General features: G+C 38.9%; 3 protein-coding genes and 1 non-coding gene across 5 annotated transcripts; 1 reads left to right on the top strand and 3 right to left on the bottom strand.

The window, feature by feature from the left end:
* The first annotated feature begins 5,474 nt into the window (after positions 1-5,474).
* On the top strand, positions 5,475-5,547 carry TRNAR-CCG (transfer RNA arginine (anticodon CCG)). The gene has a single exon. It is a non-coding gene; the product is annotated as a tRNA-Arg (tRNA).
* Positions 5,548-5,919: 372 nt separating this feature from the next.
* On the bottom strand, positions 5,920-7,892 carry LOC126789363 (pyruvate kinase, cytosolic isozyme-like). Its single transcript, XM_050515507.1, has 3 exons — positions 7,650-7,892; positions 6,829-7,290; positions 5,920-6,732 (listed from the first exon to the last, which is right to left on the bottom strand). The coding sequence occupies exons 1-3, from the start codon at positions 7,890-7,892 to the stop codon at positions 5,920-5,922; spliced, it is 1,518 nt and encodes a 505-aa protein (XP_050371464.1).
* A 970-nt stretch (positions 7,893-8,862) lies between these two features.
* On the bottom strand, positions 8,863-11,700 carry LOC126789367 (phosphoglycerate kinase 3, cytosolic). Of its 2 annotated transcripts, none has more exons than XM_050515513.1 (7): positions 11,561-11,700; positions 11,248-11,458; positions 10,490-10,567; positions 10,145-10,405; positions 9,696-10,013; positions 9,452-9,610; positions 8,863-9,304 (listed from the first exon to the last, which is right to left on the bottom strand). In XM_050515513.1, exons 2-7 carry the CDS (start codon positions 11,440-11,442, stop codon positions 9,110-9,112), a joined length of 1,206 nt encoding a protein of 401 aa, XP_050371470.1. In that variant the 5' UTR covers positions 11,443-11,458; positions 11,561-11,700; the 3' UTR covers positions 8,863-9,109. The 2 variants fall into 2 exon arrangements, with proteins under 2 accessions (XP_050371470.1, XP_050371471.1); XM_050515514.1 differs by having other exon boundaries at positions 11,248-11,454; positions 11,561-11,695.
* A 1,304-nt stretch (positions 11,701-13,004) lies between these two features.
* On the bottom strand, positions 13,005-16,191 carry LOC126789364 (phosphoglycerate kinase, cytosolic-like). The gene is made up of 6 exons (XM_050515508.1): positions 15,572-16,191; positions 14,975-15,052; positions 14,605-14,865; positions 13,964-14,281; positions 13,585-13,743; positions 13,005-13,451 (listed from the first exon to the last, which is right to left on the bottom strand). The coding sequence occupies exons 1-6, from the start codon at positions 15,992-15,994 to the stop codon at positions 13,242-13,244; spliced, it is 1,449 nt and encodes a 482-aa protein (XP_050371465.1). The 5' UTR covers positions 15,995-16,191; the 3' UTR covers positions 13,005-13,241.
* Between the last annotated feature and the right edge of the window lie 1,115 nt (positions 16,192-17,306).

The following is a 17,306-nucleotide window of genomic DNA, read 5'->3' as shown; positions in this document are numbered from 1 at the left end:
TAAATTCATATGCACATATCTGAAAATTATCTAAAAGTATGAGAAAGATGATTAGAACACAACAATAGAAATACAAACTCATTAATTATAGGAAACCATCAATTTGGCAAAGAACCAAAAAACCAATAAAACAATCTAAAAATTTTGATTCTTAATACAAAACAATAATCTCACACAAACATCATACTACAATCTTCATAGACAAAGTATTGTAAAAAAATCAAAAACGAACAAACCCGTGGAGAAGAGTTGCGAGAATCACACGTTGTAGGAACCTTGAAGATGTGTTTTCAATGGTGATTTCGGTGGAGATGGAATTTGTATATGGGGAGAATGACTTGCTGTTTTGGTGAATGATGTTTGAGGTAGTATTTTGGTAGAGGTTTGGCTCTTGAATGCAAATGAGAAGTGATGATATTTGAGAGGTGAAGCCATGTATATATAGAGGAAAGATGGAGGGTTTGAAATTGCGTATTTCTTCCTATAATAATGTCATGCTTTAATCCCTTAAATCATGGAAAGTTTTATTCCCTAAAACATGCCATGTTTTATTTCCTAAAACATGCCATGCTTTAATCCCTAAAACATGCCATGCTTTAATCCCTAAAACATGCCATGTTTTATGCCTTTAATGATCATCTTCTATTTAATTGTTGCATGACTTGACTCCATCTTTTTTTCTTTCATTATCTCTTCAATCCAATCTGAAAATAAGAAAATAAAATCATAAGTAAGAGATAATTAGTTTCAAAACCTAACAAGGATTCCTAGTCAAACTAGGACTCTAAACCAATTATGTGTTTTAACTCATGTAAGCACAAAAATGCATCCAATACCGCTCAAGACTCTTACTACGACTCAATGACTCAATAGTACAACAATAAGGGCTAAGCAAAGTACAAATTGAGGTAAAACATGTTAAGAACGTCGCACAAAGTGGTCTTATCACTCGCGGGCCAGGTAAAAGCCTATTGGGCTTGCAGCCTCCGCAGACTTTTCGGATCCGCGGGCTAAATGATGAGGCCTAGCTGCTAGCATAAACACAGATGATTGTTAAACATTACGGTGTTTAACAAACTACTAAGGGCAAAAACGAAAGTGCATGAAAGTACAAAGCAAGAAACGTCATAAAAACATTTTTTAGTTTCCATCATTTATAAGAATACTAAAATTATAAAAGAGTTGCTGGCTGAACACTTTTCTCGTCAAATGACTAAGATTTAGGTTTTCGGTATCTTTGCAAACTGTAAGACAATTGTCAACACTGAGAAGAAATTGTAATTAGATTTAGGAAATTTCAAGCTCTCATTTGAAACTGCTTAACTACCACCGAAAATGGGAACAAAAAAGAACATAGGAGAAAAAGAAGGCAAGAAAGCCTCTGCTAATCTTCTTTGATCTCTCTTCAATCGTCTTGGATCGATACCTTATTTCCTAATTGTATTCCTTTTCCCTCAGATACTTGACGCACTTAGTTCTTTTTTCTGGTAATGTTCAAACATGGCAACAGGAGAACATGTAGAAGATTCTGTAAAAGCTAAAGTAGCTGATTCCGAAGAACATATCAAAGACAAGGGTAAGACGATAAAGGATGTCAAAAATGCAGGAGAAGTTAGTGATTATACAAAAACCAATGAGGCTGTGACAACTGAAGCAATTGTGGTTGGAGAGAACAAGAACAATGAAGCTAAAACGAAAGAGCCTGTGGCGGAGAACAAGGGAAAAGAAGCAAATGAAACAGAGAAAAAGAAAGATGATCTTGAAAAGGCTAATGCTTCCAAATGTACCACATTGGATAACAATTCATCCATGGCAGCAGAAGCAAAGTTAGAAGAGGCCCAAAAGGATAAAGGTGCAATTGATAATGTGGCTACGGTGGACAAGGAAAAGAATGGAGACAAACCAGGGGAGATGATGGTGGACAAGAGAAATGAAGCTAACAAAATAGAGAAGGAGAAAGATCATGAGGTTGAGAAAAGTCCATCCATGAAAACAAAAGAAAAATTAGAGGACGCCCCGAAAGACAAAGGTATAGATGAAGGTGTGGTGAAGGAGGAGAAGAAGAAGATTGAAGCGGAACCAAGCAAGATTGTTGTGGAAAACAAGGGAAAAGAAGCTGATCATATAGAGAAAATCAAAGATGAGGTTGAAAAGGCTGATGCTTCGATGAATACCAAAATCGAGAAAATGTCATCATTAGAAACAAAAGACAGGTTAGAAGAGACCCAAAATGAAAGAGGTGCAAATGCGGCGGTGAAAGAGAGGATTAAGAAGATTGAAGCAGAAGCAAGAGAGACAGTACTAGAGAACAAGAAAAAAGGAGCCGAAATTGTAGAGAATAAGAAAGATGATGTTGAAAAGGTTGATGCTTCCAAATGTATCAAGAAAAGTGTATCTGCTAAAATAAAAAAGCTAGAAGAGACACAGAAGGATAGGGGTGTAACTGATGGGGTGGTTAAGAAGGATGAGAAAAAGAATGAAGTGAAACCAGAGGAGATTGTTGTGGAGGAGAAAGGAAAGGAAGCTGATAAAACAGAGAAGAAGAAAGATGATGATGAAAATGTCAATGCTTCTGCATGTAAAATAATTGAGAAAAGTTCATCTGTGGGAACAAGAGCAGTTTTACAAGAGACTAAGAAGAATGAAGACTTAGTTGAAAATGTGGTGAGGGAGGAGAACAATGAAGAGGAACTAAAGAAGATTATGGTGGAGAACGACGAAAACAAAGGTGATCAAACAGAGAAGAAAGATGAGGTTGAAATGACCAATGCTTCTGCAGCATCAAAAGAAGAAACAAAAGAGGGTCAAATGGATAAAGTTATAGTTGAAGAGATGGTGAACGATGAGAAGAAGATTCAAGCAGAACCACGGGAGAATGTGGTAGAGAACAAGGGAAAAGAAGTTGATGAAACTAAGAGTAAGAATGATGAGGTTGGAAATATCGATGCTTCTGAATGTATAATAGCTGATAAAAGTTCATCAATCACAACAAACGAAAAATTAGAAGGAGAGAAGGATAAAAGTGTAGTTAAAGAGGTGGTTGATGAGGTTGGAAATGTCGATGCTTCTGAATGTATAATAGCTGATAAAAGTTCATCAATCACAACAAACGAAAAATTAGAAGGAGAGAAGGATAAAAGTGTAGTTAAAGAGGTGGTGAAGGACGAGGAGAAGAAGATTGAAGTAGAATCAACAGTGATTGTGGTAGAGAATGAGGGTAAAGAAATTCATATAACAGAGAAAGATAAAGCTAAGGTTGAAAAGACTGGTGCTTCCGAAGAGGCTCAGAGGAATAAGTGTGTGATTGAAGAGGTGGTGAATGATGAGAAGAAGAATATTGAAGCAGAACCAAAGGAGATTGTCGTAGAGAACAAGGCAATAGAGTCTGATACGATAGAGAATAAAAAAGATCTTTCAGAAAGTGTTGAAGCTTCCACATGTTCAGAAGTTGAGAAAAGTTCATCTGTGGAAACAAAAGAAAAATTGGAAGAGGAATTGAAGGATATGGTTATAGTTAAAGAAGTGGCTAAGGAGGAGGAGAAAGAGAGTGGAGCAGAACCAAAGGAAATAGTTTTGGATGATAAGTTGAACGAAGAACCTGCAGAGGAGGTGAGCCTGAAAGAGCAGACACAAAATGATCAGGTTGGAAATGGAGGTGCTTCAGAATCTGGTGGAGTTGAGAAAAGTTCATCGTTAAGGGTAGAAACAACCTCCCTTTTGAATTTAAAAGAGAATGAGAAAATTGCATTGGCGGAGTTTAGATTAAGAATTGCAAATGCGATACATGAAACAGCTCCAGAAGTAGATGATGTTGAAGCTACAAAACCAAACAAGCAAGAAGATGAGGAAAATAATAAAGATGTTGTTAAGGTTCATTTCAACATCAAAGAAGATACTGCAATTTGGGGAGTACCCTTATTACCTGGTAAAGAAGATAATGCCACTAATGTTATATTACTGAAGTTTTTGAAGGCAAAGGAGTTTGATGTCAACAATGCTTTTGAGATGTTGAAGAACACGCTAAAGTGGAGGAACGATAACAACATTGATTCAATATTGGATGAGAACTTCAGTGAGGAACTGAGCTCCATATGTATCATGAATGGTGTTGGTCGTGAGGGGCATCCGGTTTACTACAGCACATTTAAGCTGTTTGGGAATGAAGAGTCATACAACAATGTACTAGGTAATGAAGAGAAGCGCATCATGTATATAAGGTCCAGAATTCAATTAATGGAAAGAGCAGTTCAAAAGCTCGACTTCAAGTCTGGTGGTGTGTCTTCAATATTCCTCGTCAATGATTGCAAGGACATGCCTGGTCCATCTAAGAAGGAGCTTCGGAATGCTATAAAACAGATGCTTACCATTCATCAGGACAATTATCCTGAATTTGTTGCAAGACATGTAAGATTTTCTTCATTCCTAGTTCTTTAATTTAATTTACAAAATCATTAGCTAGTGTTCATAAACTATTTCAAATAACTTTAGACTTGAATTTAAGGTTCTACATGACTACATATATTAGCGATTCTCGATTATCTCGTAGTAGTTTAACTTGTGCTGCAATTCATTGATGCAACGTTTACTACTCTGTGCAGATCTTCATCAATGTTCCGTTTTGGTACTATGCCTTCAGTGCCAGCACTTTCCTATCACCTTTTTTGACCCCAAGATCTGACAGCAAGTTCGTGTTCGCTCGGCCTGCTAAAATGAACGAGATCATGCTCAAGTAATGTTTATCCCTTCTATGTACGTGATCAATGAGTTATAATGACAAGGATATTAGAAACTATAGAACTTATTTTGGAGCTTATTACTGCAGGTACATAGCTTTAGAGGAATTACCAGTTAATTATGGTGGCCTTCGAAGGGAAAACGATACTGATTTCTCTACTGCAGATGTTCTCTCAGAGATCTCTATCAATCAATCATCAAAAGAAATGATTCGTATCCCAGCACAAGAGGTATGCCATCTGATTAAGATAGCATATATATGAGCTATATAGTAAATTTTAGTTGAACATTGTCAATTTAGCTAGTTATCTTGTATGTGAAACAGGGAAGAGTGACTATAATGTGGGAAGTACTAGTGCCTGGTTGGGAAGTGACCTACAAGGAAGAGTTTATTCCAGAAGCTGATAGTTCAAATAGCGTTATTATACAGAAGGGGAGGAAGGTCAGCGGGCAGGAGGGTTCAATTCGAAACACTTTCACAAGTGAGGAGCCAGGACACATTCTGTTAACAATCGAAAATGGAGCACTAATCAAGAAGAAACGAATTTTTTACCGATACAAGATCAAGAATTAGAGTGTTTTCAGAAATCAAAGTGTTTTCTGAATTTATTTTCAGACCAAAAAAAAAAGTGTTATATTAACGTAATGTAAATACATCACCTTAAGATCTTGTGTAAGATGGGCGGTCTAAATAATGAAAATCAATTATATATATTAGCTTCTGGCGTCATTACGTAACCGATCGCGTGGCCTAATGGATAAGGCGCTCGCCTCCGGAGCGGGAGATTGTGGGTTCGAGTCCCATCGCGATCGTTAGTTTCTTTTTTCGCAACAAGAAATTCCCAGCATCTTAATTTCATGATGGACGTGTTATTTTTGGTTTACAGATACTCTTCTTAATCAACAAAAAGCTAAAATAAAATCACATTCAAGGCTTTTAGATTGAGCCACTATATTTTTTTTGGTAGACAGATTGAGTCACAATATAGATCAAGTAGAAAATGAGATGCTTGAAATTATATATTATATCATGTGTCTAGCCTCAAATTTGAACACTCAAGGCCTTACAGCAATCGGCACAGCAATAAGTAACCACCCTCAAAGCCAAAATTGGATGCTACAGAAACAAAAATGAATTAACCTAAAAACACCAGGAAGCTGCAGATGAAGGTTGCTCAATGATCGTTACATGACAGGGTAGATATTGCAGACATCGGTAGAGTTCATTCGGTGCAGAGCCACAATTGAATCCCCCGACTTGCAAAGACCGTTAGCCTTTGCATATTGAATAGCAGACTGCACAGTCTCTTCAGTTGACTCAGCATGAGAGCCTCTAATGCAACCTGAGCTGAGAAGAGGCACAAGGCCCCTATAAATAAGGCTGTGCCTTGCAGGAGCTGCATCACTGCATGACCACTCGAAAGAATCTGTAGTCACTTCAGGAACCACCACGGACAAAATCGGCATGCTTGGCCTGTACTTGGCCACAAGCTTTGCTGTTGTTCCTCCTCTGGTCAGGACCATAATGAGTGCTGCCCTGATGGAAGTTGCCATGTGCACAGCCGAGGAGGCCAGACTCTCTTGAGGGCTCATAGGCAGTAATGCTTCAGTTTGGATTTTCTTGTAGAGTTCTCCATAGTTGATGTGCTGTTCTGCAGATACACAGATTTTCGCCATGGTTTGAACGGCAGTTTCAGGATAGGCTCCAGCTGCAGTTTCGCCGCTGAGCATGACACAGTCAGTTCCATCAAGAACAGCATTGGCAACATCAGTGGCTTCTGCTCTGGTGGGACGAGGAGATTTTGTCATGGATTCGAGCATCTGAGTAGCAGTCACCACTGGCTTTCCTAGTCTGTTTGCCTTGGCAATCATCAATTTCTGAGCTAGGAATATCTTTTCGATTGGAATTTCCATTCCAAGGTCACCCCTTGCCACCATGAAGGCATCTGAATTTGCTAGTATTTTGTCAAAATTATTAACACCTTCTTGATTTTCAACCTTCAAAAAACCCAAAACGAACATGATCAGTAATTCAGTATTAACATTTTTAAATTTGATTCACACTATACTTGAGACTTTTGAATTTAACCCTACCTTAGACATGAGCATTATGTTTTTGGCATGCTCCCCCAAGAGGTTTCTTACTTCAACAAGGTCTGAGCCTTTCCTAACAAAAGAGAGCGCGATCATGTCAATCTTATTAGGAACTCCCCACTGCAAGATATCCACTTTGTCCTTCTCTGTCAAAGTTGGCAGATCAACAACAACTCCAGGAAGATTGACATTCTTCCTCTCCCCCAAAATTGCAGTATTCTCACATCGACAATGTACCAAACCACGGTCCTTGTCACATGACAGAACCTTTAAAGTAATTGTTCCATCAGCACACAAGATATCACTTTGAGGCTTCACATCCTCAGCCAACTTCTTGTAGCTCATAGAGATCATATTCTCATCACCATGAATGGAATAGTCAGTTGATATGGTAATTTCTTTGCCCTGCTGAAGATGTATAGGCTTTCCATCTTTCAGAAACCCAGTTCTAATTTCTGGACCCTGTTATGGTAAACATGAATTAACATCTCATAATAAAGTAAATAAACCACAAAATACTCACAGTAACCAGAAATCTCTCCCCAGCTATTTAAGATAAGCACCACATGTATACATGAGCAGGATTTATGAAGGCATAATATGAAAGCTGCACCTACTTGATCGAATTTGAAAAAAAAAAAAAACAACAACAACAACAGAATGGCAAGGATAAATTAAAGACTATGATTTCAAATAGAAATTTGAAATCAATAGATTATTCATATGGTATGATTTGCAAGGTTATATGAACAGTCTATTAACGTTTAACAATATAGGAACACAACAATTATAGCGTAAATAAAAAACCAGTTGAATTATACCTTAGTATCCAACATGACAGCACAGAGAATTCCAGTGTTATTCATGGCAGTCCTTAAGTTATCAAGAGTTTCCTGATGATACTCATGACTACCATGAGAGAAGTTGAAGCGGGCAACGTTCATGCCAGCCCTCAAAAGCTTCTCGGCCATCTCCACAGACCGAGAAGACGGTCCCAATGTGCAGACAATCTTGGTCTTAGGTCTCATCTCTCCCACAGAAGCAAGTACCTTCTCCATTGCCATAGTAGTCAAGGTTCAGGAGGTTTAGGGTTTAAAGCCTTTGAAAGGTTTCTTGAGTGAGGTGCTTCTAGGACTTAATGACTTAGAAGGGTTGTGAAACACAACATATATAGAGCGAGCGGTCCTAGAATTCTTGGGGAACAGGATTTCTTTTTCCTATTACAAGTGAGGAGAATTGTCTGCTTATTACCACAGCTAGGTTTTCTTACCTTTTCCTTGATTTTTTGCCTTGGACACAAAGTTCTTGGAACACTCTAGATTTGAAGTTTTGAACCCCTTTGCACTTTCGAATCAAATAATAAACCTTCCTAAATGAAACAGCGATTGCTTTTCGGTGTTGCTCACTTCAGTTACGACTGTATATCTGCCGTTCTTCACGGTTATATTTTTTTTACTATTGGCATCAGAGTGGGAAGTATGAAAAGAAAAGTGTTAATGTTTTCAGTTAATTTAGTAAAGGTTACAGTGTCGTTTAACAATTGTTTGGTTGATTTTAATTTAGCGAAGTGTATGCTTCAAGTTACAAATCTACTAGCATCAGACTTCTGAATTTTTTGTTTACTATTTGAACATTCCGAAGGAAAAGCATGAATTGTTCACTTGTACTTACAATTTACAAATCTACTAGCGTCAAATTTCTCTGAGATTTTTTTATTTTTTATTTTTTACTTTTTAAACGAAGGTAAAGCATGAAGTGGTAGAAGTGTAGAACTAGGGATGGGTAACCAACTAACCATGAAGTTTGGTTTGTCCCATGGTCCCCTAGTGGAGTGTGCCCTCAATTCTATGGTTTCTTTCGCTGTATAGTGTTTTCACAGTAAATGTAAGAATGATCTCTGTACTTATCCATCAAGTTCAAGGATGAATTGGTGTTATTGAACCCTAAATCCTTGATTGGAGGGCTCAGCAGAAACCTCCGCCCTGAATGGATAGAATGAACCCTGCTATTTCAATCATAACATTATTCACAATATTGTTGCACAACAAAAACATCACATTTTATACCAAACCATGAACGCTTAGTGATGATACATTGTTTTTAAACAGATCCAACCAAAAAAGATCCAATTCGATTCCAAGCATTGCAAAATGGTAACTCCAGACAGCACTTATTCAAAGCTACCCTATAAGGCTAAGCCTCTACAAGTTCAGCTCTTGATCCATGCTGGTTGACAAACCAACCATCTATCGGTCGCAGAATGAACTAAGAAAATTTCAGCTCAAGCCTCATCAAGAGCTAGGACTCCAGGGAGGGGTTTCCCTTCAAGAAGCTCCAAGCTTGCACCACCTCCGGTTGAAATGTGGCTCATTTTGTCAGCAAGGCCGACCTTCTCCACAGCAGCGACAGAGTCACCGCCTCCAATTATGGTAGTAACTCCCTTGCCACTTAGTTCTGCAAGCTTCTTAGCAATCGCCTATTCAAAAAAAAAAATATATATATATATATATATATTAAAAATATAAGAATAAGAAGTCTTCAGCCTATACTATTAACAGAATTTTAACCCAGACTTGAAATGAATTTATTGAATGCAAACTTCAATCAATTAGCTTTTACACACCTCAGTACCAGCAGCAAACTTCTCAAACTCAAACACACCCATAGGTCCGTTCCAGATTACAGTTTGAGTGGTGTCCAGAGCTTTACTGAAAGTCTTGATGGAGTCTGGTCCAATGTCTAATCCCATCCAACCATCTGGTATGGCAGAAGCTGGCACCACCTGCAGTCGCACATAAGCACTGAGATCTCACAAGAACATTATACTACCAGGGGAACTGTATATCAGACATTGATCTAGCACTGACCTTGCTGTTTGCATCAGCAGCAAACTTATCGGCTATAACCACATCAGTTGGAAGCAAAATTGAAACTCCCTTGGCCTTGGCCTTTTCCATAAGTGATTTTGCAAGATCTAACTTGTCTTCCTCAACAAGGGAAGATCCCACGGAATGCCCTTGCGCCTTGTAAAAGGTAAAGATCATACCTCCACCCAATACTAGAATGTTAACCTTCTCCAATAAGGACTCGATGACTCCAATCTTAGATGACACCTTCGAACCACCAACAATAGCAGCAAATGGTCTCTTGGGATTTGACACAGCCCCAACAAGATAGTCCAGCTCCTGAGATCACCACAAGAATGAAATGTTATTCTTCTAGAGTAAACAATGGTGGCTTACAATCAATTCAATGAGTTGGGAAACATAGTACTAATAATTTAAGTGGGTGCACTGCTTAGTTGCAGGGTTCATACCTTCTGCATAAGGTATCCAGCAACAGAAGGCTTCAAGTACTTGGCCACTCCTTCTGTGGAGGCATGAGCCCTGTGAGCAGTGCCAAAAGCATCATTCACATACACGTCTGCAAGTGAAGCAAGCTTCTTGGCGAACTCAGGATCGTTCTTCTCTTCCTCCTTGTAGAACCTGACATTCTCAAGGAGTAAAACTCCTCCCTCTGGAAGCTCGGTTACCAACTTTGCGACTTCCTCACCGACACAATCATTAGCAATCTTAACCTGTGAAGGAAAGAAAAAAGTAAGCAACTCAAGCTTCCATGAACAAAAAAAAATCAACAGAAGGCAAATTGTCAAAAAGCAGACCTGGACTCCAAGGAGCTCAGACAGTCTTGGCACAAGAGGCTTCAAACTGTACTTGGGAGTGACACCCTTTGGACGTCCCTGTAAAAACAAGACAAATTCATTAGTAACCTCAACGGTTGTCTGGATTTAGTTTGATAAGTACAAAAAAAAAAACATTAAAACTGCAGATGTTTAACACCTGCCAATCGATTGAATACAATTGTTTTGACAATAAGAAAATCAATCATAGACAAGAACCGGAGTTTAAATATCAATAATTAGTGAGAAGAAAGTGTTCGCATCTAGCACTAGTTTTAGTAGTTCGAAACTTCGACAATACTGTATCAGATCATGCTGCCACAGGAAAAAAAATTATAATCAACCAAACGGAAGCAACTACGCGCAACTGTAACTTCAAATTTTTCCCTTTATTTTAAAGATCCATAAATATGATACAGCCTAACCTTAGATCTCACAACACCAATATAAAAATAGCTTCTGAAAACAACAAATCAAAGAAAACACGATGCTAAATAATAAGGATAAAATCTGTACACTACAGATAGTCGATACTAACAAAGTAACAAACACAAGGATCTTCACTTCGATCTGCACAGATCAAACATCTAATCCATCACGAATCCAACCACAAGATCTAACTTGACCATAACATAAAGGTCCCTAATTTCCGATTCAAACACACAAATCCAAACAGACCCACATATCCGATCATCATAAAAAAACACAACCCAACGAAGGAGAAGAGTGAGGGAACACACCAAGTGGGAAGCTAAGATGACTTTGGCACCATTTGACTGCAAGTACTTGATGGTGGGAACAGCAGCTCGGATTCTAGTGTCATCGGTGATGTTACAGCTGTCATCAAGAGGAACATTCAGATCAACCCTAACGAAAACCCTCTTGCCCTTCAAATCAGCCTCCTTCAAAGTGCTCACACTCCTCTTGGTCGCCATCTGAGACAATAACTAACTTCGACCCAACACAACACGGCACAACAGGATCAGTACCCAGATCGGGGATTTGGGAAAGAGTTAGAGAATCGACATAAAGATAGGGTTTTTGAGAGCTTACCGAGATGAAGATATGAGAGAATAGTAGGTGGGTTTTACAGTGAGTGATCGAAGAAGGTGAGGAGAGGGTGTCTATATAGAGGGAGTTGAAGTGGGATGTACGACACGTGTGTTTTGATTTTGGGGGCGCCCCAAGTTTTGCTATTCTTGGCCTCTTGGGCAACACGAAGTGGTTTTGATTAGTAGCACAAAAGGAAATCTTTAATCTTGGGGCTGGCAGTATCTGATTTTAGCATATTCTTTAGTGATCCAATTATGAGCTAATGCCGTAAAGGAAGAAAATAAATCTCATTAAATTAACTAATAACCAGTCTCATTCACATAGTTAGTAGCTAATCATGAAATTCATATTCAACGTAGATACTCTCATTAAGAGTAATAGTCTATAAACCTAATAGGTCGCGAGTTTAACTCACAAAATATAAGTTAATGTAAATCAGAGTACAAACATTTTCTAAGAATTTTAATGCTCAAGTCTTAGGCTAAGCTAAGCAAGGGGTGGTTTTGTTGGAAAGAATCTCATTTCTTAAATTTTTGGGTGATGACTTGTGTTGTGGACTTGTGGATGGTATGAACTATAATGATGTATTATGGTGCGACTTATTTTCATTCTGGATGAAAATATTTTAGTCAAATGTTTAAATAAGAAAAAGAGATGTGTAGAAATTACTAGAATATATGTGGTGCATGGGTCTTGTTGATATCAAGCTCAAGTCATGCAGTTCAGAAGAGAAAACAAAGCTGCTAACCCCATGCCTGAGGATAGATGAATCTTTGCAGCTGCTATTGCGAATTCCCATGATAACAAACTTCATCTGCCCAACATCTTAATGGATATAACAGTCTTGAAATTTTAAAATCGATTGAGACCTTCGACTTGCAAGATTTTGTGTTTTTGCTATCGATATAAATCGTATTTTTGATGTCGATATGATTCATGTTTCTGTAGGGGATAATAGAAAGGAAGTTTCTTATAGAAATCCTTATACTGGTTGCATAGTCTGGACTCTGGACCTAATTTTCTTTGTTTTTGATTTTTGGATCTACCTTTCATTGTTGGCAACTTGAATTAGAGCTGGGGAGTGGTAGCAACTCTCATGAAAAGGTTGCTGTAAAGGGATGCATGCTGGCCTCTAATTTCTGTGGATGGATTTCAAGATCACATGAACCTTTTTCATAATCTGAGCTATGACGTGATTGTCATGAATGGTGAGTAAAAACAAGAAATTGAATCATAAACTTCTAGCCTTCTAGCAATTGCTTTTTGGTTTCAAGATCAATTTACCCCTTATGATTAGACCATCACAAATCCAGCACACATTGTGAAATCTAGCTGCAAATTAAAACAACCGAATGATGTTTTTGACAGATAGTGCTCAGGACTAACATTGTAGCAGCATGCCGAAATTCAGACAAGAGAACATATGAGAGTTTTACAGATATATATTGCAAAGAACCAATTTATTGATTGTTAAAATGGCTGTTTTGTCTCTCCCCACAATTATATGGTAACTTTGGTTGGATGGAGGAATATAGACATATCGAGTCTTATACAAAAGGTAACATTGACCATTTACAAGACGAACTCCAATCTTCCTACTACAACATGCCATTTCTCGCTTACGTACTCAAATAGAAGAACATGGTGGGCAGGGAAAAGAATACAGAGTAAAAAATTGTTCTTACACGGGAACTGGAACGGCTTCATCAAGAGCAAGGACACCAGGAAGTTCTTTGCCTTCCAACAACTCCAAACTAGCACCACCACCAGTTGATATGTGGCTCATCACACTAGCAACTCCTACTTTCTCCACAGCCGCAACCGAGTCTCCACCTCCAATGATGGTTGTCACTCCCTTGCCACTAAGCTCCGCGAGCTTCTTTGCAATAGCCTGCAAGAAAGAAGTTTCATTCAGCAACAGCATTAGCCCTATACAGATGAGGGTATTACGCAGAACCTATGAAAGCTTAGTTCTGAACTTGATTATGTACTTAAAAAAATACCAACGATAGCCTATAACGTACCTCTGTTCCAACAGCAAACTTGTCAAACTCGAACACTCCCATTGGTCCATTCCAGATGATGGTTTGAGTGGTATCAAGTGCATCATTGAATGTCTTAATAGAATCTGGTCCAATATCCAATCCCATCCACCCATCAGGGATGCTTGAAGCTGAAACAATCTGCAATGACCAAACCAGTTGCTCATAACTCTCTCATTAAGTGCAACTGATGATTTTCAAAGAATAGCAGGCTACTATTTACGTTTTCTATTTTAAACTCAATATTAGCTGCAACTAACCAAAACCAACCAGTTTCCAGCAAGGAGATACAGCATGAAATGATACGTGGGAGGAATCAAAAGCACAAATCTGTGAATTGTAAGTTAAAGCAAATATATACCTGGCTGTTGGCATCAGGAGCAAATTTGTCTGCAATGACGACATCAGTGGGCAGCAAAAGAGAAACTCCCTTTGCCTTGGCCTTCGCAATGAGTGATGTAGCAAGCGCTAGCTTATCCTCTTCCACCAGGGATGAACCCACTGAGATACCCTGTGCCTTGTAAAATGTGAAGATCATTCCTCCACCAAGAATTAAGTAATCAACCTTCTCCAATAGTGACTCAATCACTCCAATCTTGGATGAGACCTTTGAACCACCAACAATGGCTGCAAATGGCTTTTTTGGGCTTGATACTGCCCCAACAAGATAGTCGAGTTCCTAAAAGAAGAACAAAACAAAGTGAATAATGTTGAAACCAGAAATTGACGCCAGGGTGGCATTTGAAGGGTTAATAATATTGCACAGGTAATGTTTCATCATTTTTATTTAAAAGAATATACAAAATGAAAAAATGAAGCAACTGCAAGAGTGGCAATTCTGTCCACAACAATGACAACTCCACCTAGCATATTTGAATTTAAAAACAACACTACAGCTAAAAATTATGATTCAGGCAACTAAGCTACATGGATGATTGGAAAAGACACTAACGATAACTAAAAGTCAATGACAAAGCAGAAATAAGAATAATAAGCCCTCACCTTCTGCAAAAGAAATCCAGCTACAGATGGCCTCAAGAATTTTGTTACACCCTCAGTTGAAGCATGGGCTCTGTGTGCGGTTCCAAATGCATCATTGACAAAAAGATCAGCTACAGAAGCGAGCTTCTTTGCATGCTCCGGGTCATTCTTCTCCTCCTCTTTGTAAAACCTGACATTTTCAAGAAGAAGGACACCACCCTCAGGAAGTGCAGCAGCCAACTTTTCTACTTCTGGACCAATAGAGTCTTCAGCCTTCACAACCTGTTTTATTATCAAATACATATGAACAAAGATGTCAGTGTTTCAATTGATCACCAGTACTTGGCTTTTTGTTCTTTTTCCCATTCCACAACAGAACAAACATGTCTACCTGAATGCCAAGAAGTTCAGACAGCCGGGGTACAAGAGGTGCCAAGCTAAACTTTGGAGTCACACCTTTTGGTCGTCCCTGAAATCAAAAGAACAGTGACATTGATTTAGCTTCTGTCTTACACCACCAAGACCAAAATCAACGAAGGAAACTCTTTACCAGTCAAAAAGCCATCACCTATGTTTAACAAAGACACAAGATGGACAAGGCAAAATAAGTAAACCTCTATGACCGAAACTCAGTAGACTTCAGTCAGTTCAGTGCTTCAAATACAGAGCTCATCTTCAAAACAGGCATTCTAGATGAGTCTAAAGAGAGAAAGATAACTACTTTAGAATACCTACTTCCCCAAAGAAACAATCAAAGATCATTAAACAGGCTCAACACTAGCTGACATAAAAACATGTCAATGCTCCTAAGACATGAATTGAAAAAGCTCACAACTTTCCAAACTACAGATAACATACTGAAATCATAGACATTCCGCTGCATTATAAACCAATCAGAAAGCAAAAGACAAGTACTTGACAATCCACATTCATTAAACAAAACAATCAAAGCTTACAAATTGATCAAAAACAGAGAGAACCCACATACCAAATGACTAGAGAGAATGACTTTAGCCCCCTTGTCCATCAGATACTTAATAGTAGGAATAGCAGCCCTGATTCTAGTATCATCAGTAATGTTCTGGCTATCATCCAAAGGCACATTCAAGTCAGCCCTCACAAACACCTTCTTGCCCTTCAAATCAGCCTCTGACAAGTCACCAACGCTCTTCTTGGCCATGGCCACGACTCCCCTGACGGGCCTGCCGGATGAGCCAAAGGACCTGACTTTGGCGGCGACCTGGAGAGCGAAGAGTGGGTCGGCTGCGGCGAAACCGAGGCGGCGGGTGGTGGGTTTGAGGGAGGAGGGGAGCGAGACATGGGTGGATGATGAGGAAGGGGAGGAGCGGGCGCGGGCAGCGGCGGTGGATTTGAGGAGAGAGAGAGTGGTGGGTGCGGAGGCAGAGGCCATTGTTGGTATTAGTTTGAAGAAGTAAGATGAGTGAGTGATCAGAGTTGACTACTAGTGGAGGAGTGAAATGAAATGAAGAGGTTAATGGGTTTGTGTTGTGTGGATGTGAGGGACGAGAAGAACAATGGGGAGTGATTGGGGGGGTGTTGGTTTTGTGGACGATTTCTCTTATCGTCGAGGAGAGGTTCAAGATGGACGATGGTTTTGAGATTGAGGAAGTTAGTATGAGAGCCTGTTATGTCAGCAACGCAATCATGGGCCCCTTGTTTTCACTTGAGTCAGAACTGTGCTGTCTTTTCTTCTGTTACAGTTAGAGTTGTACGGTTTCTTGAGAGTGAGAAGCTACGAGAACATAAGCTTTAGTCGGAGAAGTTTCTTAGCGGAATTGGCAATGTAGCATGGTAAATTTCACGAGTAACAATGGTTGTAGGGATTGAACCTTATTACCATTCGGCCATGGATGCTTAGTGGAGATCTTCGTACATGGTGAGTTGGTGACCGAGTCCTACAATTCTACAACAATTCATTTTCGGAAATATACATGGCATACTATCAAAATCGATTAATGAATTCACCACCAAAAGAAAATGGTAGTGTACTTGACTGTCAGATTCATTTTGCTATGGTAATCAGATCAGAATGAGGCGTTTAGAACTTCGATAGACATAGCAACCAGATTGGTCGCTGCATTGTATTTTCGTGCTTCCTACTCTCTCATGTCTACAGACTGAGGCGTGTCAACATTGCCAAACACAGTAGCAAGATAAAATGGATCCTTTCAGAAAGAGTAAAATAGATCACCCTTCAGAAACAAAAAAATAACAATATGGATCAAACACATTGATCAATCATATAGCGACTATAAAATAATAGCCTAGTTTAAAAGAGGGTTCCAGAATGATAATAAATTCAACAACTTCAAATGTATAAATTCTAGTTGCACCAACACATAATTCACCAATCTACACTCTCTCCCGACGGTATAAGCTAGGCGTCCAACAAAGTAAATCAAACAAGATAAATATAACAACCTTATGACGTACCATTGTCAACCAAACGTCTGAAACAAAATGAAAATGAAAATGTCATTGAGTAATAGCCATTAAACATAGATATATAATCTCATAGCTCCTAAAACCAAAGTCTTGAGAAATCTGAAAATCACTAACAGTGCATCCATTTCATCAGGTCCACACCACAACTAGATCTTGAAGTCAGCATTTTCCGGGAAACCTACAAAATCCCATAATTAATAAGTTCAATCACCTGTCAATATATTCCTCGATTAGTCAATGATATGAAGGAAGAATGG

This window comes from Argentina anserina, chromosome 3 (genome assembly GCF_933775445.1).
Source record: "Argentina anserina chromosome 3, drPotAnse1.1, whole genome shotgun sequence".
Lineage (NCBI taxonomy): Eukaryota > Viridiplantae > Streptophyta > Magnoliopsida > Rosales > Rosaceae > Argentina > Argentina anserina.
Note: the sequence above shows the minus strand (reverse complement) of the source record. Positions and strands in the feature narration are given on the sequence as shown.

What these genes read in the sequence shown, in the direction of transcription:
- LOC126789363 (XM_050515507.1), bottom strand. Translation starts at nt 7,892, where the DNA reads ATGGCAATGGAGAAGGTACTTGCTTCTGTGGGAGAGATGAGACCTAAG. An exon ending in CTGTCATGTTGGATACTAAG is followed by an intron (nt 7,291 to 7,649) that starts GTATAATTCAAC and finishes TTACCATAACAG; the next exon opens with GGTCCAGAAATTAGAACTGG. An exon ending in ACATAATGCTCATGTCTAAG is followed by an intron (nt 6,733 to 6,828) that starts GTAGGGTTAAAT and finishes GGTTTTTTGAAG; the next exon opens with GTTGAAAATCAAGAAGGTGT.
- LOC126789367 (XM_050515513.1), bottom strand. Translation starts at nt 11,442, where the DNA reads ATGGCGACCAAGAGGAGTGTGAGCACTTTGAAGGAGGCTGATTTGAAG. An exon ending in CTGAGCTCCTTGGAGTCCAG is followed by an intron (nt 10,406 to 10,489) that starts GTCTGCTTTTTG and finishes TTTCCTTCACAG; the next exon opens with GTTAAGATTGCTAATGATTG. An exon ending in CTGGATACCTTATGCAGAAG is followed by an intron (nt 10,014 to 10,144) that starts GTATGAACCCTG and finishes TGGTGATCTCAG; the next exon opens with GAGCTGGACTATCTTGTTGG.
- LOC126789364 (XM_050515508.1), bottom strand. Translation starts at nt 15,994, where the DNA reads ATGGCCTCTGCCTCCGCACCCACCACTCTCTCTCTCCTCAAATCCACC. An exon ending in CTGAACTTCTTGGCATTCAG is followed by an intron (nt 14,866 to 14,974) that starts GTAGACATGTTT and finishes ATAATAAAACAG; the next exon opens with GTTGTGAAGGCTGAAGACTC. An exon ending in CTCCTGATGCCAACAGCCAG is followed by an intron (nt 13,744 to 13,963) that starts GTATATATTTGC and finishes TGGTCATTGCAG; the next exon opens with ATTGTTTCAGCTTCAAGCAT.